The sequence below is a fragment of the Narcine bancroftii genome, chromosome 14 (genome assembly GCF_036971445.1).
Source record: "Narcine bancroftii isolate sNarBan1 chromosome 14, sNarBan1.hap1, whole genome shotgun sequence".
NCBI lineage: Eukaryota > Metazoa > Chordata > Chondrichthyes > Torpediniformes > Narcinidae > Narcine > Narcine bancroftii.
In genome coordinates this window covers 65,946,952-65,970,204 of record NC_091482.1, presented here as the reverse complement: position 1 = coordinate 65,970,204, position 23,253 = coordinate 65,946,952, and the positions used below count along the sequence as shown (strand labels likewise).

The window sequence follows — 23,253 nt, the reverse complement described above, 5'->3', positions numbered from 1 at the left end:
GCCAATGCTAATGTTTGGAAACCCTGATAGCTTGGGCTTTAGGCCAACTCAGTGCTGTTCACCACACTCCCCTGAGCTGCCAATATCCTTAATTCTTACCTTCTCTCCGTTGAATCTGTTTTTTTTCTCTCATATTTTTTTAAAACAAACTACCTGTTTGGCTGCACCAAGTAAGAATTTCAGTGCATTTGTACAATGTGTATGACAATAAACTCATTAAGGGAATATATTTCAAAAATATTGATCATGCTGTGTTACATCCAATTAATCTTAATTAAATAGTTTAATGCCACCTTATGCAATAGAGTCTTTTTACACGTTTATTTTATTTACAAGGATGAAACACAGAGGATTCTTTTTTGCACCTTCCCAACAGAGTCTGGCCATGGCCTGCACCCACACTAAGATATCCTGCAATCAGTGCAGCTCATTTGTTAATTGACTCCAAGCGGCCATAAAGTTCAGCTCGAGTGCCTGTGATTGCCATGGGGATAATTAGTAGGACATTTATCACCTCCATTTGCCTGTATTGCAGCAACCAGTAACTCATCAGGAAACTCTCAGGCTCCCTCTTCATATTGCACCAAGGAGATTTCTTCATTATAAATCATAAAAATGATTGAAAGAATATTGTTGTCAGGGGAATTGGTGGTGCAAAGGGAATCTTCAGGGCCAGCCATACTACCTGCTGCAGGGTGATTTATTCTTGTACATTGGTTGGTTCGATGATAAAATGCAGAAAGAGGCTCGAGGCGAAACACAAAATTCTGCAGCTGCTCTGATCGTAATAAAAAAAACCCTCAGAAATGCTGGGGGCTCATAGTGCCCATTGTAGGTGAAGATGTATTATCAACATTCCAGGCTTGAGTTCTTCTTCTTGAAAAGGAGCCCGGCACCTGAATTAAAAGGCTGCGGGGGAGAGCGGGGGGGGGGGGGGGGGGGGGAGAGAGAAAGAAAAGCATGGGGGAGGAGTGCAGACCAGCAGGTGAAAGGTGTTAATTGGATGTGAAAGGAGGACAGGAGAGAGGAAGCTGAGAATTGATGGGGCAGGGGGTGGGATGGTTCCATGAATGCAGAGCTGGGGGAAAGGAGGCAGAGGGAAAAGGGGGCAAAGCTAGAGGAAAGGAGACATAGGGAGAGATTGGAGGGGGTGTAATGGAAGATTTAAACCGTGTTTTTTCACTTTTGCAGCCTTTGCTTCTACAAGGCTGAGAACCTGCTTGTGTTTAGAATCAGCAGACATAAGCTAAATTCCACCGAGGGGCCAGAGATGCAGTTATCTGACGAAAGGACAGCTGTGTACCAAGAACATTTAATCTTCCTGCTTGCTTTGGTCACAGACTGTCAGAGGCCGAACCTTGATGCAAAATAAACCATTGAATTCAAAGTGATAAGCTGAAAATTATGTTATGCGATAGAAGCCTAGCATGCTAGCTTGCTCGCTTATCTTTCTTGCTGTGCTGGAGTAGGTGCTTTGGTCAGCAGGTTTTGGGTAATATAAGCCACGGTCCCGCTGCTGAAGTTGGAGACTCTCCGAGAGGTGGCAACATCTCTCAGCAAGAAGAAGAACTTATAGAGTCCAGCCAACGTCCCGGTCGGGGGAGATGGAAAAGCTGCTACCGGCTCCCCGACAACCAACTACAAATGTGCGGTCGTTGCCTCGCTTCGGCAGGTGGGACCAGTCCAGGCATTGATAAGTATAATTGGGAAGGGCTGGCATATTGTAGTTTGAAATCAGCTTTTGCATTTGTAATAAACATCTGTTCTTGGTGTGTGTGTCTATTTTCTTTCGGTAGCTCAAACACTGTGACCAATCTAAAACAAACAAAATGAGAGGTACAAGTTTACCCAGGACGGCGGTGGGGGGGGCTAATGGAAACTGGAGAGGTCGATGTTAATGCCATCTGGTTGGAATCTGGTTGGAAGGTGCCAAGATGGAAGATGAGGCGTGGATCGTCCAATTTGTGGGTGGCCTCAGTCTGGTAGTGCATGAGACCATGGACAATGCCCGCAGTTTGCTTCCCACTGGTGGATCTTTCTGCACAGGGAGCGTCACACCAACACTGATCTTGACCTCACCCATGAGAACTTGCATTTACATATCCTGGCCCACCGAAGAAAAGAATCTCAGGGTTGTATGTGATGTCATGTGTGTTTCTGACAATAAATCTGAACATCCAAATAATCCGCTGTCCTGATGTTTCAAAATCCCGACATCTCAGTTTCTGGCTCACTAGGTGTTGTATTCCTCACTCCCTTTCAACACACCAGGGCCTATCCACTGATGGTCCCAACCACTTTAACTCCCATTCATACCTGTCTGTCCCCAGCCACATTATTGCCAAGATGAAGCTAAGCGTAAATTTGAAGAACGACACGTAATAATCTGCCTGGGTAGTCTGAAACCCAACAGTATGAATATTACCTTTTCTAATCTGAGGTAGCTCCTATCCTCATCCACTCCCACTCCCCATCTGTCCTTTAACTGCTCATCTTCTCTCAACCCACCACCCCTTGCCATAGTCTTTTCCAAAGTAGATGACCTCCATGTTGTACTCCAACTGCCAGACCCTTGCCCACTCACTTAACCTATCTATATCTCCCCACAGATCCTCTTTGTCTTTCACGCAATGTGCGTTTCTGCTTCTAACTCAGGATCAGAACTAGGAATCCTGATGGAAATGTCCCATTCCCTGTTCCTGGACTCCATCTGCCTGATTATCTCAGCATTTACGATTCTGCTAACTTGCTGTGCATCTATTGTTGTAAGTCCTATATTATCACACAGACTACCTATCAGAAGGTACTCCCCCCCCCCCCCACCGGCTAACCAATACTTTGGAACAACCTGAAAAGGATGATAGGGATGTTATATGAATGCACATCATTATTTGCATACTTTCCTAAGTCTGATATCAAATAGGGCCGCTTCTGTGAATTCTTCACGACAGATTGTGCAGAGACAATGCCCTTGCCTTCGATTTTGCTTTCATCTCTGCAAGCAACACTTTGTCTCCACAATTGAAATGAATCACATTGAATTGGGTTGGAAATCAGCCAGAAAACAATTACCAGAAAAATTCCAAGGTGAAACAACACACAAGTTCACCCTGGCCTACCAGCAATGAGATGGCTGTACTAATTGCCACGATAAAACCTATTATCCCTAAGCAGGTTGTCAACAGTTTTAAATAAATCCACAGAGGCATTTTTAGCTGCTCCAAATGTAAATAGGGTTCATATTGAGATGAGGTATGGTGAGAACACTCAGAGGGCAGCTGGTTTGGGAAATAAGAAAAGTGTGTACACTGGTTCACTGTTAATACAGTACTTGTTCTGATTCCGTTACAATGTCTGAGTTCTAGTTTAATTCAAGAGATTCAGTTAGGCTGAGTACGATGGTGAGGGAGCAGTACTGAGGGGGTGTCAACTGGGGGGCAGTACTGAGGGAGGGTTAAACTGGGAGGGGATGTGTTGAGGGAGGGTCACATTCTGGGTGCGGCAGGAGGATAAATGATATAAATGGGTGGCACGGTTGCCGTACTGGTCAGCACAATGTCTTTACAGCGCCAGTGATCGGGACCAGGATTTGAATCCCACGCTGTCTGTAAGGAGTTTGTACATTCTCCCCGTGTCTGCATGGGTTTTCCCCGGGAGGCTCGTTTCCTCCCACTGTTCAAAAGATACCAGGGGTGTAGGTTAATGGGGTGTAAATTGGGTGGCACAGAATTGTGGGCTGAAATGGCCTGTTCACGTGCTGTATGTCTAAATTTGAATTTAAATGGCAGAAATGGGATGTGAATCAAAAGGAGGTTTTGTGTGCGTGGTGTGGGAGTACTCAGGCAGACTTCTTGTTCAGAAGAAACCTGCTGCTTGTGAGTAAAACTCTGTGGACTCCAACTACACAGTTTGAGCAATTAGCTGGCAGCTTGCCAGGATGGATTTACTCCACTGGAGAACTACTTCTTTTGCCTGATTTACTAATTAAAGGTTTGACACCGCTGATTCATCACTCATTAAATCGGTGGTTAGTTGTTGATGACTTTTCGGCGACATCTCGAAGGCCTCGGCCTCACCTTCGAGGAGTTCAGGAGGCTTTGGCAGATCGCCAGGGGGCCAGTTTGCGAAGCATCCGGGGATTTCTGTTTATCGACCAGATAAGGGACTCACTTCTCGGACTCGCGTTTCGACGTGGGGAGTACAGAATGGTCAGCTCTGAGGAGGATTGAGTTAGCATGACTTTCCCTCTCCGGTTGCAAACTTCTGTGTTATACAGTGCTCCACTTTGTTTGTTTGTCGTAAATGTGCTGGACTCATCTTTTCCAAAAGACTTGGGCCCCACAGGAGTCGTGCTGGGCCAGCGACTTCAACGACCCCTGTAGCCAGGAATTCCTTTGCACCACTGGAAGACGAGAATGCGATCATAATACTTGTCCCCAACTATTACCGTTGGAAAATGCACAAAGTCAAAGGTGGGGAGCGATGGCCCCTGGGCTTCCAAATTGTAACTTTTGTTTTGAGTGAATAGGCCGAATTGTAAAGTAACGTAGTGCTTTAAATGTTTGGATTAAGAATAATAAAGGGAAAAAAAGGGCAAAACAAAGGAGCAATTCTGATGGAGTGCTGCACCATTTAGGGAAAAGTGCTTGAAATCACTTTCTTTTTCTTTGGCTTGGCTTCGCGGACGAAGATTTATGGAGGGGGTAAAAAGTCCACGTTAGCTGCAGGCTCGTTTGTGGCTGACAAGTCCGATGCGGGACAGGCAGACACGGTTGCAGCGGTTGCAGGGGAAAATTGGTTGGTTGGGGTTGGGTGTTGGGTTTTTCCTCCTTTGCCTTTTGTCAGTGAGGTGGGCTCTGCGGTCTTCTTCAAAGGAGGTTGCTGCCCGCCAAACTGTGAGGCGCCAAGATGCACGGTTTGAGGCGTTATCAGCCCACTGGCGGTGGTCAATGTGGCAGGCACCAAGAGATTTCTTTAGGCAGTCCTTGTACCTTTTCTTTGGTGCACCTCTGTCACGGTGGCCAGTGGAGAGCTCGCCATATAACACGATCTTGGGAAGGCGATGGTCCTCCATTCTGGAGACGTGACCCATCCAGCGCTACCTATGTGATTAACACTGATTAAATAAGTCAAAGCCCCCTGTGCTCTCTGGCACTGAAGTAATAGATCCTATGGTGGAGGATCTACATGGTTCACCAGATTCTACGGGCGATTGTCACCTGCTGTTGCTAAGGGCCCGTTATTCTCATGTTGGGCCCTCTGGTTCTACACCACCACACTGAGCACAATTCATTGAAAAACTGGAGATGTTCGAAATCCAAAGTAAAAACGAAAAATATTCCGCTGCTGAACTGTCCCTTCTGGAGCATCTTCGACCTGAAACACTTCCAGTTTTATTTAATAATTGAAAAGCATTAAAAGACGTCAAGATGTCTGAGGATGTGAAATTGCCCTTTTAACAAGATGACAACTGTCACTGTCTTTGCAACTATGGCAAACCATGTAACAAAACCTTGTCTCATTATTTCGTTATAAATAATCTGACCCTCTGCCAGATAGAATGTTCCAGTTTGCCCCTGCTGACAATTGTTCCAATGCTCCTTTCAGTACTGCCACACCATTTAAACAAAATTAAAACACAGAAAATAAAATGAACGAACGTTTCAGCTGTATTTACTTCCAGCCACTTCTGATGACTTGTTAAAATCCCCCCACAAACTTACATTACTCTCAATATAAAGAGTGACCTCCCAAACAAGGCAAGGGGGTGGGATTACTCTCTGCTCTATTCCAATCCTTTTAACTTCTGAGACTATATATTTTTTCCACATTTTATTCAATCTGCCATGTTCTTGCCCGTTCATTTAATCTATCTATATCCCCTTCCAAAGCTCCCTGCCCACTCTGCCATCTAGCTTTGTATGAAGGCTTGCCCTCGGCTGATGTATGCCACCTTCAAAGGAGAATGTCGTTGCCTGTAGGAAATATCTTGTGGCGGAGAGAAAGAGACATTCTCTGCAAAACGTAAGAATTTCTCTGTGATTACAGACAGGTGGACAACTTGTTGTTACCCAGAATTTAGTGGAGTGGTAAATCAATAGTTTTAACAGTACTCTATGCCTTTACTATCTCCTACTCACACCATGCTTCTAAAGTCGAGAATTCTGCCGTCCAGCAACTCTCCGGAAACATTGTGTGAAGACATCGTGGTCACTGAAAAGAAGATCCAACCTTTTATTTTCTCCAGGAGCTCTATCAAGAGCATCCTGGCTGGCTGCATCACAGTGCAGCATAGTTGCTGCAGAGAAATGGATCAGAGGTTAATCCACAGGTCCATAAGAGTGGCAGACAGGATCACTGGGGTTTCCCTCCCCCACCTCTCATCAACGTGATCTACCTGGATCATTGTCTGAAGAGGGCGAGCAAAATCATCGAGGAGCCCTTCCACCCTGCACGCAGCATCGTTCAGCTGCTCCCATCGGGAAAGAGATCCAGGAGGATCAGAGCCACGCAGCACCAGACCAAAGGAACTGCTCACACTGACCCTTCAAGACTCTCACATTCACGAAGCAACATTTGTTTATTTGTATGTATGACTACTTGTCCTGCGTATGTATTGTTTGTCTGGTTGTGTGAATGTGTGTTTTACACTGAGGACCGAGGATCATCGCCTTCCCAAGATCGTGTTATATGGCGAGCTCTCCACTGGCCACCGTGACAGAGGTGCACCAAAGAAAAGGTACAAGGACTGCCTAAAGAAATCTCTTGGTGCCTGCCACATTGACCACTGCCAGTGGGCTGATATCGCCTCAAACCGTGCATCTTGGCGCCTCAGTTCGGCAGGCAGCAACCTCCTTTGAAGAAGACCGCAGAGCCCACCTCACTGACAAAAGACAAAGGAGGAAAAACCCAACCAACAAATTTTCCCCTGCAACCACTGCAACCGTGTCTGCCTGTCCCGCATCGGACTTGTCAGCCACAAACGAGCCTGCAGCTGACGTGGACATTTACCCCCTCCATAAATCTTCGTCCGCGAAGCCAAGCCAAAGAACTTGTACAATCAGATGACAATAAACTTGTCTGTTGTGTGGTTCTTATTATGCCAGTTTGATTTACTGGCAGAAATATTGTGAGCGATTTACAGAATGTGGATGACAATACCCAGGCTCGTACCTTAAACTGCACAATTGTGCTATAATTTGTGCTCTTTTACACAGTTGTATGAATGTTAGGGATAACCTGTTAGTCTGAGGGCAGAACAATCCTTCTCACAATACTAGATATCTTAAAACCACAAGACATAGGAGCAGAAATAGACTACTCAGCCCATCAAATCTGCCACACTATTCAATCGTGAGCTGAACCATTCTACCCCTCATTGCCCGGCCTTCTCCCCATAACCTTTGATGCCCTGAACCTATCAATCTCTGCCTTAAATACACTAAAGTCTTTGTCACAAATAAGGACTTTATCTATTAAAGATGGCTTGAACAAGTTCAGACATGCTATATAATTCCCTTTGCAACTATTAAAGCAGATTAAGTTATCACTCAACTTTAGCTGTATTCTGTAAAGCTGGATGCCAATCATGACTAAACCAAATCACATACACCGGAGGTTTATAAAGTACACAGTTTGACCTGCTGAGTTTCTTCAGCGTTGTGTTTTACTCCATGTGAAAACTCTTGCTTTCTCAGTTTTCCGTAATTTCAGGAACAATCTGATCTTACCAGGTAGGCAGAAAGTGGGTCCAAATGTTCACAGTCTCATTTGTCAGCTGGAAGAGGCTGAATAAACAATCCTTGGCAGTGCACCTTGGTTGCCGATAGCCAAAGATAATGCTGTGTTCATGGAATACCTGGTGGGCATTGAAAAAGCACAAGGTTACAAGGCCAGAAAATGTGGTGGCAGAATGGTTACTTCTGTCATTGGGTGGCACAGTGAGCATAGCGGCTAGCATAACGCTATTCCAGTGCCGGTGACCTGGGTTCGAATCTGGCGCCGTCTGTTTCTATATTCTCCTCGTGACCTGTGTGGGGTTTCCCCTGGGTGCTCTGGTTTCCTCCCATCCTCCAAAAACATTTGGGATTGGTAGGTTAATTGGGCTGCACAAGCTTCAATGGCTGGAATTCACTTCTACCATGTTGTAAATAAACTCTTATTAATGATTATTATTATTTATTATTATTATGGGTGTAAAATCCCCATTATCCAGAATTCAAGCAACTGGCTAAAAATAAATAGGTAAAAAATACAAAATACAGAAAGTATTTACAGAAAGTAAAAAAATACAAAAGTTTAAAATTGGTGCCCCCGAGCGCTTAGTACACGCAATATGCCATCTCAAGCAACCAGTAACTTCACTTATCCAACATCTACCAATCCCCATAGGTGCCGGATAACAGGGGTTTTGCTGTGCTATGATTTGGTTTTGACAGTGTGGGGAGAAGAAGCTCATGTTCCTGATTCAATGCCATCCAGACATACCAAACAACAAATATTATAATCGTGCATAGGATGGGGAGTTTGTGACCTGGTTGAACCTTCTAAAAATATTAATAGAGAAAGTGTTTGCATATAATTATAATATGATCAAGGTGTGATATATCACAGCTCCATAACTTCAGTATAATTTTCCCCTCTGGCTACCTTTTTTTAAACTTTCGATGTGGTGTCGAATTGCATGCTCTGTATTTGAAATGGATATGAGATCTGGAAAGATTGGTAAAAGTGGAAAAAATGGAAAGAAACAAGAAACTCTGCCTTATCCAGAGACAAACCCGACTATTGAGGACATCTCCAACGTTCTCAAACAAATCAAAGCATTTATTGAAGCAGGATCTAAACGTCTAGATCGTAGATTCTCAAGGTGGGGCCTACGCCCCACTGGTGGGGAGTTGAAATATTTTGGTGGGGATTGGGGCTTAAGAATATTTTAGTGAGGCGTAGGAAAATTTCAGGAAATAATTAAAAAGTTGGTTTGAAAAAATAAATTTGTTACATTGGTGTGAAAGATGTGACTTGGCAACACTGTCAGTTCAACACAATCGTGACAACTTCCAAGTAAAATCACTTTGCCCTTTTTATTTTCATAACATATTTTTGCTCTTCTGTTGTTTCTCTGTTTTTCTTATTTTAACTGTTGTTATCCTTAGCTAACGTTATAATTATATTTTTTCTGACTGGTCTTAATATCATCCATTCCAAATTATCTCATTGGCGAAGAGGATTTCAAATGATCTCAACAATCATGTCTCTGTCCAGACCCTTTTACTTTTTCAGTTCAGTAGTGAGTGAGACCTGTATCTCTATGTATCTTTGTGCACGAGGTATTGATGGGGGGACGGGGAGGGGGGGGGGGACTGCTCCAGGTGCCAAACTAGGGGTATGGCAAAATCAGAAAAAAAATAGGGTCCCCAGAAAGTAAAGCACGAGGTTAGTGCAGTTTTGAAGAGAAAATGTCACAAATAGCGCCAGTGTTTTTATTTTCATATTTATTTTGGGGTCAGTGTTCTTCCTTTGACATAATAAAATATTGATTAATCTGTTTCAGGGAGCTTGCACTGTTGTATATTCAAAATGAGCAGACCAAGCAAGTAAAATGTTCGTCAATATTCAGTGGAGTTCTTGAAGTTTGGGTTTATACCTGCTGTAGGGAAGATTTAGCTGGTTGATTAGGTTTAAAAACGTAGGTCAGAACCACATACTTATAGAAAAGTATCAAATAATGAAAGGCATGGATAAGAATGAGGAAGGTAAGTTGTTTCTATTGGTGGGGGAGATCAGAACCAGGGGACATAGCATCAAGATCTAGGTGAGTAGATTTAGGACAACCCAGAGGGTTGTAAATCTATGGAATTCACTGCCCATTGAAGCAGGGGAGGCAACCTCAGTAAATATATTTAAGACAAGGTTGGATAGAGTTTTACATAGTAGAGGAATTAAGGGATAGGGGGAAAAGGCAGGTAAGTGGAGATGAGCCGATCATGATCTAATTGAATGGCGGAGCAGACTTGATGGGCCCTTATGGCCAACTCCTGCTCCTATTTCTTACGTTCTTGTGTTCTGATGTGGAAAGATATCACCACTTCCTTTTCCTTACTGTGTCTAAATCCTGGAACTCCCTACCTAACACCGATGTGGGAGCACCTTCATCAGAAGGAGTGCCTTGATTTAAGAAGCTGGCGCATCATTGCTTCCTCAAGCACATTTAGGGGCGGACAACAAGGTCGAGCCTTTCCAATGCTGACCACATCAAGCGAAATCAATAAACAAAAGGATGAGGAATGAAAATTAATTTAAAACTAACTTTACCTCCATCCTAATTCGGAGTCCCCAGTTTAATTCTTTTAGTTTCTCTTTATCCCGGACTGGAGAGATCCCGACAGTGTTGTTTCTTTTCAGCTACACCTCACTCCATATTTTCTAAACCAATATGTGGAGCTTAAACGAACTTGTCAGCTTTAGCGCCATTAATTAAGTATCACTTTTACAAGGATAAAATATAACGGAGCATTTGTACGACACATCGGCATAGAACTGAACACAATAAACAAAATAACCCCCCGGCAGTGAAACTGGTGTTATTTTTAGATCAGTAACCATGGAGACAAAATGAAAATAAATGAAAAATAGGTGACATAAATTCAGTGATGGGAAATGGAGTCTTTTACTGAGGCGATTCAGCCCATTTTGCCTGCACTGGTTCTTTGTTGGGGCAATCCAGTTAGTTCCACTGCCCACCATCCTGCCAATGTGCCCAAGTATTTCCCCGATTTCTTTTTAACAACATATGAAATAGGAGCAGGAGTCGGCCTTCCGGCCCTTTGCGTCTGCTCCGCCATTCAATGATGGGCTCGTCTCCACCCACCTGCCTTTTCACTATATCCCTTAATTTCCCTACTGTGTAGAAATCTATCCAACCTGGTCTTAAATATATTTACTGCAATAGCCTCCACTGCTTCAATGGGCAGCAAATTCCATAGATTCCCCACCCTCTGGGAAAATCAGTTCCTCTGTATCTCCGTCCTAAATCTACTCCCCTGGATCTTGAGGTTATGTCCCCTAGTTCTAGTCTCCCCCACCAATGAAAACAATGTGCCAACCTCTTTCTTAATTTTATGTTTCTACAGATTCCCCTCATTCTTCTAAATTCCAGCGAGTACAGCCCCAGACGACTCAATCCCTGCTCATAGGCTAATGCCCTCATCTCTGGAATTAACAGATTGAATTTTCTCCAACTGCACGTACAGGCAGGAGGTCCCAGATCAGTAGAACTCACTGCCTGTGATAGTTTCCTCATCTGCTCTGAATGTTTTTCCAATGACCTTTATAAACCTTATCAGAGTTTCAAGCTGGTCTATTAACTATTCCCCCATAAATAAATGTTGCTAAAACAAAACAATCCCTTCTTCCCCTGTCCTTCTATTGTTATTCCACTCACTCTTGAGTGAGAGGACCTGAGGGTTCCGTTTGTGCTAACCTTAACGACTTCTAAAGTATCAGTCATTCAACACAAAAATAAAGAGATGAAGTGGAAAGGATTGGGTGTGTGGTGATGTCCATCAGGGTGACAGTGGGAGAGAGACAACTCTCTTCCAAACTGCTGGGACAAGAAGCTGCGCATCAAAACGACGACTGTCCGGCTGGAAAATAACTTCTTCCTGCAGGCTGTGAGGTTGACAAACAGTATCGTGTAACCTTGTGTCTCTCATAAGGAAACATGTAAATTATTCCGAAGTATTGATATACAGTGAAAGTCTGAAAATGTGGATGCCAGAAATCCAGACCACCTGAGAATCCAGACACCTCGAAAACTCGCGACTCTTGCGTGCGTGCCCATGGGGCATGTTTACACGCCACAGATGAACCGCGGTAACAAGGGAACACATGGAAGTTACAGAAATTAAGAAAAACAATCTTTTTTTTGTACTTTGCATTTTACATGGAAGAATGTTTTCTTACTAAACTATCAAAATTCACCTGTTTATGCCCCTTTAATTTGAATTTTAAAGGTATCGCCTGAGAATCCAGAAAATCTGAGCTGAGCAGTCCTGATTTTAGGATTTTTACTGAATATATCTTTTGTATATATTATCTCTTCCTGTATACATGTGACAATAATGCACTGTGTGTGTACATCTGTGCACTGTGGTTCGTAGAACCACATCAGGTTGTAAATGTACGGTCAGATGATAATGAAGTTGACCTTGAACTTGAGATGGCCAGTGTTCTGCTGATCCTAGTTGAGTGAGAAGGGTGGGGGGAATTTCACCACATCGGTCATGAGGTCAGAAGTGAGGAACTTTGGTGACAGTAGCAGACTGTTCGATTCCAATTGCAAGGCCTCAGCAGACAGAGTAGCCTATGTCTGCAGGTAGCAGGACCTGGGCAACACTGAGGTGTAGCCTGATAAGTGGCAAGTAAATTTAACACCTCTAAAATGCCAAGCAATGGCCATCTCCAATGAGAGAGAAACTAATTACCTACCAAGGCATTACAACCATTAAGATTCTCACCGTCAATGGCTACAAGAGTAGATCGGTGCTGGGTTTGCTGTGCTACATGACTCGCCTTCTGACGCTGCAAGATCTTTCCATCTACAAGGAATATAATTAACTCATCCTAGTCTCATCTGCCAATGGACACCACTTCCCTGCTTCTACCTTATCCATTCCTTTCAGAATTTTTACACGATTCTCCCTCATCCTGCTAAACTCCGATGATTATTGTTTCAGGCGACTCAGTCTCCCCTCATAAGTCAACCCGTTAATTTCTAAAATCAATCTTTTGAACCTCTTCTGCACTGCCTCCAAAGCAACTTTCTCAAAGAAATACTCACACAGTTCTCCAGAAGCGTCCTCACTAGTGTCCTGTGTGGTTACAGCAGAACCTCCCTGCTCTTAAATTCAATCTTACTGGCAATGAAGTCCAACACCTCCTGTGCCTTCTTGATAACCCTGCTCCACATGCAAACTAACTACAGTTGTGCGCCGCCTAATGCCCGTTCGGGCAACGTCCGACCGCTCATAGGTCCATGGTCCCATAAGGTTATAATAAGAGTTCAGAAAACCTGATCAGAGAATGGGATGTAGTGGTCGTAACTGGACGTAGCGAAAGCAACAGCTTCCCACATGAACACGTGTATCTCCGGTCTCTTGTATATAAAGCAATTGTGCTGCCGGGTGTATAATGGTACCGTACAGATATTACCTCTAATACCTTAGTTTTGATAGTCATAATAAATGCCTGTGTTACTGGGTTATGTATGTACTGTTCTGTACTTTCTATTGTTATTTTAATGTGAACTTTTCCTACTTACAAATAAAAAGTTTACCGTATAACAGTGTATGGTTCGATTCGTAGGTAGCAGGCATCCAAACTCATATATTGCGCGACTCTTGTGTGTTGTAGCTTTGCTAAGTATATAATATGGTGTTTGCACAACGTCCACATCTCATAACGTCCTATTTCATAGAACATATCGTGGGCGTTAAGCGACACGTTATTTGCAGTTCTTACACAAGCACGCTCAGGTCTCTCTGCATAACGTTACTATTTTGCCACCTGAATTTCCAGCGATATTTAAATATTTTCCATGCTGAAATATTAAAAGAGGTCAAGTCAGAAGTTGCCCAGTGGAAGTTTAGGTAGGTGTGTAGTGGAGCTATGGCAGCACTACAACTCCCAGAAGGCATCGAACCGGCTATGTGACATCAGTGCGTGATGACGTCAGTGCGTGTCAGGTGTCTGATTCCGGTTTTTAAAAGGTTGCACGCATTCTGACCGGTAAATCCATTTGATTCACTCCAGAAACACCTTGTGTGGTTATTTCATGGTGTCCACTGTGATTCCAGTGGCCACATGTGGATATTTTAGGTTAGGCCTCGGTGATCTGGCCCCTTCCCTCCAACACTTGGCATGGGTGGCACACGTTCACCTCTCTCCGGCATTTGACCTACATGCTTTGCCTTGACATGTTTGCTCTGAATGCACGAGGGAAACAAGATAAAAGACTAGATAAATCGTTACAGTTGGAGTTAATGCAAAAACAATGTGATGTTACAACATGCGCATTTCTCCAATTGCCTTTTTGCATTTGCTTCCTCCGGCGACTCAGGCAGGGTCTCCCAGAAACTCCTAGAGTAAAGCAGGCTACTCTTATCTACATGCCTAGCATCAGGGAGTTCTACAGCACAGATGCAAGGCCTCAACCCGTCACATCTACACTGACTTTTTTGTCCATCTACACTAATCTGAGTTGCCTGCATTTGGTCCATATATTTATAGGTTTTGCCTGCTTAAGTGTCTCCTAGGTGTGTCTTAAATAAAATAATTCAATTTGATTCCACCATGTCCTCTGGCAGCTTGCTCTACAACAGCCCTTATTATCCTCTATAAAATTCTTTCCTCTCCCTACAATGGGAGAAAGTTTTGACGATCTTCCCTAATCCAGGCCTCTCATAATCTTATCTACTTCAGTCAGGTCACCACTGTTCCTGGGGAAAACAACCCAGTCTGCCCAATCTCTCACCATAATTCTGCCCTGCACTTCTGCATCCATGGCCTCATGCACTGTCAAACCAAGATCACCCATAAATTCGAGAAGCAACACCTAATTTTCCATCTGGGCTCTGTCCAACCGGATGGCCTCTCCAGTTTCGGCTAACCCACTCCCCGTTTTCTCACTCTTCCCCATCCCTCTGCCTCCTTTCCTCCAGCTCTCCACCCCCTTCCCTCTCCATCCCCCCTCTCCTTGTTTGCTGGTGTGCACTCCCTACCTATACACCTCTTACCTCCTCCCCCTCACCATTTTGTTCAGGTGCCTGCCTACATCTTGCAACACCTTGATGAAGGGCTCAGGCCTGAAACATTGTTTATGTATCTGTACCTTTGCTATATACTGTTTGACCTGCTGGATTTCTCCAGCATTGAGCTTTTACTAAAGTTCTCCAGGCCCAGGTAACATTCTGATGATTCTCCTCAGCTCTCTCCAGAACGACCACATCTTATGAAATGGCAACCACAGCGACACACAAGTAACCTAGAGCAAACACTTGTGAGGAGTGTGGATTCTTCAGAATTCTATACATGTACACAAATGCCCTTTAAGGCTGAACAGAAATTTGAAAGCTGATCATATTCTTGTCTAAGTTTTACCTCCTCTTCTCCATTACAACCATCAGTTGTAAGTCATCTTCATCATTCCTGCTCCAACTATCGGGAATCTCCCTGTACCAGCGTCCATTATTCTCTGACGATTGTGGCCAACTTATCTGTCTCATCCATGAATATACAGTCAAACTCCTGATATCTAGCACCTATTGGTAGATGCTGGATAAGTGAATTTTCCGGTTGCTTGAGATTGTGTGTTGCATGGATTGGCGAACTAACAGCAAGGCGCGCCAATTTTAAACTTTTGTATTTTTAAAATCTATTTATTTTCTGCGATTCTTTTTGCCGGCTGCTTGAATTCCGAGATTTTACTGTACTACCAAGCTCACACTCCATAACCATCTGAAGGTGAAGATTCACGTCATTCCAGAGAGGAAATAGTCCTCGTCTCAAAAGTACAGCTGTGAATTCTGAAACTGTGCTTGCTTGTTCTGGTGTTACAAGGGGAAACATCCTCACAGCTTCAAACCCAGTCGAGGCCCCTCGGAATTTTATACTTTCAATTAAGATCCTTTCTTCCAAACGTTACCTTTCCTAATAAGAAAGCCCCATCATTCCAGCAGACAACCCACTGAACCACTGGTGAATTATCACCAACAGAAGGGTATCCCTTCTTCAATACGAAGTCCAAAACCATATGCTCTTCATTTCAGTCCCCTTCTCATTGCTACCTTTGGGCACAAGGTACAGAAGCTGGAGCCCAGCACCTCTCATGTTCAAAAACAATTTTGTATCCAACAGTTATCAGGCTCGTGAACTTCCTCGTACTGCGCTAATCCTAACCAGTAACTACTCCAGGATCTAGAAAATATCTGTTTGCTCTATTGAAGTCTCACTTTCTCTTGCCCTATTTTTATCTATAGTAATCCTGTTATCAGGAATTCAAGTAACTGGCAAGAAAATATGGATGCTTAAAACTGGTTTGCCAATCACACAACATGCAATCTCAAGCAACCGAAAAATACACTTATCCGGCATCTACCGATCACCATAGGTGCCGGATACCAAGGGTTTTACTGTATCTGCTCTTTTCTATTTATGATCTCTTTGTCTATCTTAGTATGCCATTTTATTTCACATACCTGTTTGGCTGCGGCAAGTAAGAATTTTGGTACAACGTTCATTGTACTTATGTGTATGACAATAAATTTTCATTACCATGATGAAAATGACAGATCACATTATTTCGAGGTGATATTGTTTTGCTTAAAGCGTCGTCCACACAGGTGCTCTACTTTCTTTTTACCCTTCATTTAAAGTCTCTGAGGAATGAAGTTTGCATCATTTATTCCAACAGCATACTGTAACTGCAATAAACAACAGCACACCTCACACTAACTCTCTTGAGATTCCAAAATTATTTCTCATTTTGTTTCTCTGGAAATTGGCTGGAGTTTCCATTAAGATAAAGCAATAACCCCCCCTCCTCCCCCCCAAAAAAAAGAACTAGCTCAGGTGAGTACTGGGAGGCAGGGTGGAAGAAGATCCTCGAATCAGAACCCTGTTTCTGTTATTGATCAACCCATCCGTGAAGTCAACTAATGTCACAGAGAGGGGGAGACTTCAAACAAAGCAAAAATGTTTCTGTTTCCCCACTTTAGCAAATAGAATCAGAGACATTTATGGCAAGAGGAGACCATGTGGACTGTCTTGTGCCAGAAATGAATATTAGTTTACTCCTACCCAGCACTTGGTCTCCTCCATTTCCCGCTCATCTGCCCTGGTCCCCTCAGTTCCCAGACATAACAAACACAGGATTCCCCTTCTCCTCACCTACCACCCCACCAGTCTCCATATCCAACACATTATCCTCCATCAATAATTTCTGCCATCTACAACATGATCCTACCACTAGTCACATCTTCCCCTCTCCTGCCCCCTCTGCCTTCCATAGAGACCAGTCCTCCTGTGACTCCCTTGTCCACTCATCCCTTCCCACCGATCGCGCCCCCCCCCCCGGCATCTTACCTTGTGACCGCAGGGAAAACCGCACCTGCACCCACACCTCCCACCTTATCCATTTGGGATCCAAAGCAGTCCTTCCAAGTGAAGCAACACTTCACTTCTGTAACTGCGGGAGCTATCTATTGCATCCAGTGCTCCCTTTGTGGCCTTCTCTACATCAGAGAGACAGGGCGTAGACTGCGAGATCACTTCTCTGAGCATCAGAGACAGGGAGCTCCCTGTGGCCAAACACTTCAAATAAGCACCCCCTCCCATGCTCATATGTCTGTCCAAGGCCTTGTACTATCCCATCAAGACCACCCGTAAAATAGAGGAACAACTTTTGATTTTCCGTCTGGGTGCTCTCAAAACCAGATGGCATTAACACTGACTTCTCCGGTTTCTGCTAGCCCACTCCACGTTCTCCCTCTCTTCCCCATCCCTCTGTCTTCTTTCCTCCAGCTCTCCATCCCCTTCCCTCTCCATTTACAAGACCATCTTCCCTCCCCCTATTTGCTGGTGTTCCCTCCCTCCCTTATTCACCTTCTGCCTGTGAGACCGTGCTCTTCCTCCTCCCCCCCCTTCCAACCATTTTGTTTGGGTGTCTGGCTACACTTTTTCAAACATTGATGAAGGGCTCAAGCCTGAAACCTTGGTTCTGTATCTTTATCTTTGCAATATAAAGTTTGTTTGACCCGCTGAGTTTTTCCAGCGTATTGTCATTACTTCAACCACGGAGTCTGCAGATTTTCGTGTTTCTCTTGGTCTATGGTCCTTCCAGTTAAGCTCTCAACTTCGATGTGGCTTCTGCCTCAACCACCGTGAAATAAAAATCCTCACAATTTGTTGAATGTAATAACTTTTTCTCCACTTATCTTCCTGCTAATTAAATCAAACCTGAACTCTTGTTACTGGCATGATTTAAAACTGAAAATCAAAAAGAGTGCAGGAGTGCAAGTCTGAAATAAAAACAGAACATGCTGGAACTACTTTCCCGGCCAGGGAGTACCTGTGGGAAGAGAGAAGGAGTAACATTTCAGGTGGAAGGCTTGTTGGCTCTCATTTCTCCTTCCACAGATGCAGTCAGACCAGCTGAGTCAGAGAGAGAGAGAGAGACATACTATACACAAAGAAGTTCTTCAAGCCCACAATGTCCATGTATTTTTTTTAAGACATCCACCACAGTAACAAGCCACGAGTCCATGCCGCCCAGTTTACACCAAATTAATCTAAACACACCCCCCACCCCCCCTCGGTACATTTTGAATGGTGGGAGGAAACCCACGTGGACACGGGGAGAACGTACGAACTCCTTACAGACAGCGTGGGATTCGAACCATAGACCCGATCGCTGGTGCTGTAACAGCACCAGCTTTGCATTAACCCACCTCTACACCAACCGGCCACCCTACCCATCAATGTCTGTAATAATACCATTTACCAGCATTTTATCAGTGAAGCATTTTTCTGGACAGAGAACTTCAATTGGAATCACCTACTTTGGGCACTTGGTTGATGCTGAGGAGACGAGGTAATTTTAAGCTCAGCATTCCCACGGTTATTTTGGTCGTTTGGCCATGTGCTGTCTTCTCCTCAGACAGACTGAGCGCCTGCTGGATTCCAAGGACCTTCTGTGCTCTCCCTCCTTGCCTCAGCAGTCAGGCCTTCACCTTCTCACCCACTTGGTCTCGCTCTCTTGACCGTGACTGCAGCACATCAGCTCTAAGGGAGAAAGCACACAAATCTCATCGTCAAGGCAACACAGATACAGGCCGCTATCAGAGACTATTCAACTTTTGACCAAAAAGCCACTCCTATACTAATTCAATGTGGCTTTATGCCTTCCTGTTTGCATCTCAGTATCTTCACAAAACATGCTTTGTCATGGTGAGAATGGTATGAGTGGCAATGCAACAAATGTAAATTAATACTTAGCCTGTTTCCTGATAATAAAATGAGAGTCAGATAAAGACTGCATCTTGCAATCCATAACTAACGTGTATTAAGTTACAAATGCTTTTCAAATAGAAACCTCGAAGGTACACAATGGTGGTTTAGTTCTTGGCAAAGAAGCTGATTCCAACAATGTCTTTAATTCCTTGCTTTCACAATGGTCTCGAGCAGCCATTCTCCACCTTTCTTTCGGTTATGGCTCCCTTTATGGGCTCCCTTCCCTTCTCTCCCACCGACAACATAAAAAAATTATAATTTCAGTCCATGGGCCCCCCCCCCCCCACCCCCACGATAGATGCTGTGCCCCATGGGGTGGGGATGGGGCCTATGCCCCCATTGAGATGGCTGATTTGAAAGCAATTCCGATGAAGTACTCAACCACATAGATTAGCCAGTCCCGATCTCCCAGTCTGTACTGAGCTGGCAGGATTTAGGGATTCAATTTAAATTTTTTAATCAAATTTAAATTTAGACATTCAACACGATAACAGGCCTTTCTGACCCACAAGACTGTGCTGCCCAGTTACACCCGAATGACCTAAAACCCCAGTACATTTTTGAACGGTGGGAGAAAGCCCATGAAGAGAATGTACAAACTCCTTACAGACAGCCCATGAAGAGAATGTACAAACTCCTTACAGACAGCACCGGTTAGCGCAATGCGTTTACAACACCAGCGATCGGGACCTGGTCTCGAATCCCAAGCTGTCTGTAAGGAGTTTTTTTTATCTTCTCCCCGTGTCTGCGCGTGTCTCCTCCAGGTGGCTCAGGATTAAATTATACCCTTGAAAGCAACTCAAATTACCAGAGAGAAGGAGCAACGGCAATCTGAAATTCTATCTAAAATTAATCTGGTCCCACCACCATGACTTTGATCCATACTTACTTCTAGTTTCTGCTTTCCACGACATTAATGCAAACTATGGAAAATAAATCACATGAACTATGTACTATTCATTAATCCATTACTATGTAACAATTTACACACAAAAGTAACAATCCATTATGTATTTACTAGACAAGGCCGCAGTAATGAAGAGAGGGGAGCAGGTGACGAGAGATGGTAAGAATAGAGGATAGGGAGGATGGGTAAGAGTTAATGGTGGTGGAATAACATGGAGGATGTGGTCTGACGCATGAGTAGATAAAGGAATGAGAACTAATGGTGGCAAACCGAAGATTGGTATGCTGCTAAAGTAAGGGACATGATTGATTGAACAAGCAAGGTTAGAATTTAACATAAAAGGAGGATTCATGCTGTGATCAGCGTGCAGTCAAGTGACTTTATTTTTGATTGCCCCAGGTTTTGTTTGCAAATAAAGGCTTGAAACTTTTCTGAAGAATTCTCCGCATTGTTTGGTTCATTTTTGGACATCAATAAACCACAACAAAACCCACCCAGACAAGGTCTGGAAACAATAAATCAGCTTGAAACAAAGCATGCCCCAGACTTCTTTTTTTAATTCCCTTGGTGGAGTTACAGCCTTGATCTCCTGATGATCTTCGGACACCTCCCTCACTCCCCACCAAGCTGCAGGCTGATGGCGGCTTGTGGTCAAACGATCCACGCAGGCTGCTGGAGACTGGTTCACAGGAATCAAGTATCACACTGTGCTGCGGGCAAAGGAGGGGCACTGTCGGCTTCCTGATCGTGTCGAGGGTTTGGATCTGGAACTCAGGATGCCAATAGATAGAACAGGGGTCTGTGAGTCTGAAGAGGCTGCACGAATGCTGGAGGTGATCCACGGACACGCCGTATCTCTGAATGGATTCTCTTTTGCTTCTCTTACTGTAAGGGATGCCAGGCATTACTCATCATTATGGCAGACAAAAGAATATTTTGTGCAATAAAAGACTCTTGAATCATATGGGAAAGGTTTTCCATTCAGCATCCATGTAAACAAGATGGTTTTTGTGGATTATGGGAATTATGTGAGGACGCCAAGTTGCCAACTCACTCAGACTGTGAACAAAATTTTACCCTGAGGAGAAAATGAAGCAAACAACATAGAACGTTACAGCATGACACAAGCCCTTCAGCCCACAATGTTGTGCCGACCTAAGGAAACCTACTCCATGACAGTCCAATTTTTCCCCAGCTGAAACTCATGGGATTTCTTACGTCAGTCTGTTAACATGGTAACATGCAAGAAAACAAGCAAGTATAATTTGCTACTGCTTCACGGAAGATATCAAGTAATTAAAAGCAAGAGATGGAGACTCAAAAATACTGCAGATGCTGTAATCTAAAGACAAAAGCAATCTGCAGGAGGAACAGCAAATCAGTGGAAGGGGAAAGCGGTCAACGTTTTGTGTTGGAACCCTTCATCAAGACTAGATTTAGTCTAGGGTCCAGTCGATGCAGGGTTCCAACTTGTAACGTTGACTGTTCTTTTTCTCCAACAGACTGAGTTTCTCCAGCAGATTGTTCCACACCAGACAAATATTTCACATTCCCAACGATGCTGCATGGCCTGCTGAGTTTCTCCAGCACTTTTGTGCACTGCACTATACCCCTGCACCTACAGATACTCTTGTTTAACTCGTGAGGATGGCGCAACAGTGACTGTACTTCCTGAGATGACTGAAGGGGCCACCATCATGGCTCTTTTGAGAGCATCCTGGCCAGGTGCATCACAGTGTGGTGTGGTTGCTGCAGAGAAATAAGATCAAAGGTCAATCCATGGGACCAGAATTGCAGCAGAGAGGATCACTGGAATTCCCCGTGCCCCCGCCCCCACCACCCCCTCCATTGATGTGATCTTCCAGGATCGTTGCCTAAAGAGGATGTGCAAAATCATGGACCCCTTCCACCCCACACAGAGCATCTTTCAGCTGCTCCCGCTGGGGAAGAGATCCAGGAAGATCAGAGCCAGCACCACCAGGCTGAGGAACAGCTTCTTCTCACGGGCAGGGAGATGCTGAATGACCAAAGGAACGGCTCACACTAACCATCCGAGACTCTCATACTCATGAAACAATATTTATTTACACATCTGAACATTTCTCCTGCATGTGTATTGCTTGTCTGCATGAGTGTTATGTCTGTTTGTGTGTCTGCATGTTTTGCACCATGGACTGAGAATGCTGTTTCATTGGGTTGCACTTGTACTATCAGATGACAATAAAATTGACTTGAAATTAGACAATACCAATATCCCAACCCAGGCCAACATTCCCAGCACTGAGGACAGCAGTGTACTCCATTGGCTCTGTCATAGAAAGAGATTACTTGGCAGATAGAGGAATGGGCTTCAGGCTGCTCTCCAAAGTTCACACCTGGAAAAAAACAAACATCCTTGTTGGCTCCAAATGGAGAAAGAGCAATTGGGATACCACAGAGAACCTTGAACTGGGACCACATTGAATCCCAGCATAAATGGCAGAAAGAGTCTTACAAAACTATCCACCCACCCAAATATCTTAGCAGGCTCTCACCGGCTTCTTGCTAGTCTCTGGGTACCATCAATTACCTTCTAACCCACAGACACAGAGACTAGTCTCCTTGACCCTACAGGATCACTTCAAAAAATTTAAATTTAGAGATGAACAAATGCCAAAATTAAGAAATTAAAACATGATTGAGAGTGGGTCATGACAATTGCAAAACGTACAGCCCCTCTAAAAGGCAGCATCTGGGAAACAGAATGTCTCAGGAACATTAACCCCCAATGCAATTTTTTACATTGTTTTCCTCTAATTTTCTGTTTCTCTCATTCTCTTACCAGAAGTTAATCTGGGAATGGCTCACAGAGTCCACAGCTTCCACTGTGCCAATATATGGAATGGTGGCTTGTTTTAGCACACTTTCACTTGGCTAATTGTCTACTGGAGTGTCTTATCTGGTGGGAGACTCCTTGTCCTAGCAAATCATTCTTCTTTGTCTCCCATTTAACAATCCAAAGCAACATGTAATCTGTGGTTATTTTGCAAAACAGGATAAACAAAGCACATACGTGAGCCCCCCCCCCCACCCCACCCCACCCGCCACCATGGCCTTCCAATGTTGCCTGGTGCTCGGGCTGAGGGCAGGTAGTTAGACCCATCAGAAGTATTTCATTGCTCAGTCACACTGCCTGTGAAACGGTTCAGTCCCAATGGCAGGCAATATCTTCCAGATGCACAAAGAATTGCATGGGATGATAAACGCCATTGCTTCTCGATTAAAGGGCAATCTGTGGG

General features: G+C 44.1%; 1 protein-coding gene across 5 annotated transcripts in view; it reads right to left on the bottom strand.

Moving 5' to 3' along the window:
* The window catches only part of paqr5b (progestin and adipoQ receptor family member Vb), a 74,882-nt gene that overhangs the window by 18,311 nt on the left and 33,318 nt on the right, over positions 1–23,253 (bottom strand). For 4 of the 5 annotated variants that reach the window (XM_069911562.1, XM_069911567.1, XM_069911566.1 and 1 more), the window contains 2 exons: positions 18,618–18,840; positions 7,731–7,858 (listed from right to left, as the gene is read on the bottom strand). In XM_069911562.1, the coding sequence (XP_069767663.1) occupies positions 7,731–7,858; positions 18,618–18,668 (179 nt within the window). In that variant the 5' untranslated portion in view covers positions 18,669–18,840. Of the gene's footprint in view, positions 1–7,730; positions 7,859–18,617; positions 18,841–19,957; positions 20,059–23,253 lie in introns of those variants that run through there. The other variant, XM_069911563.1, reaches the window with a different exon arrangement.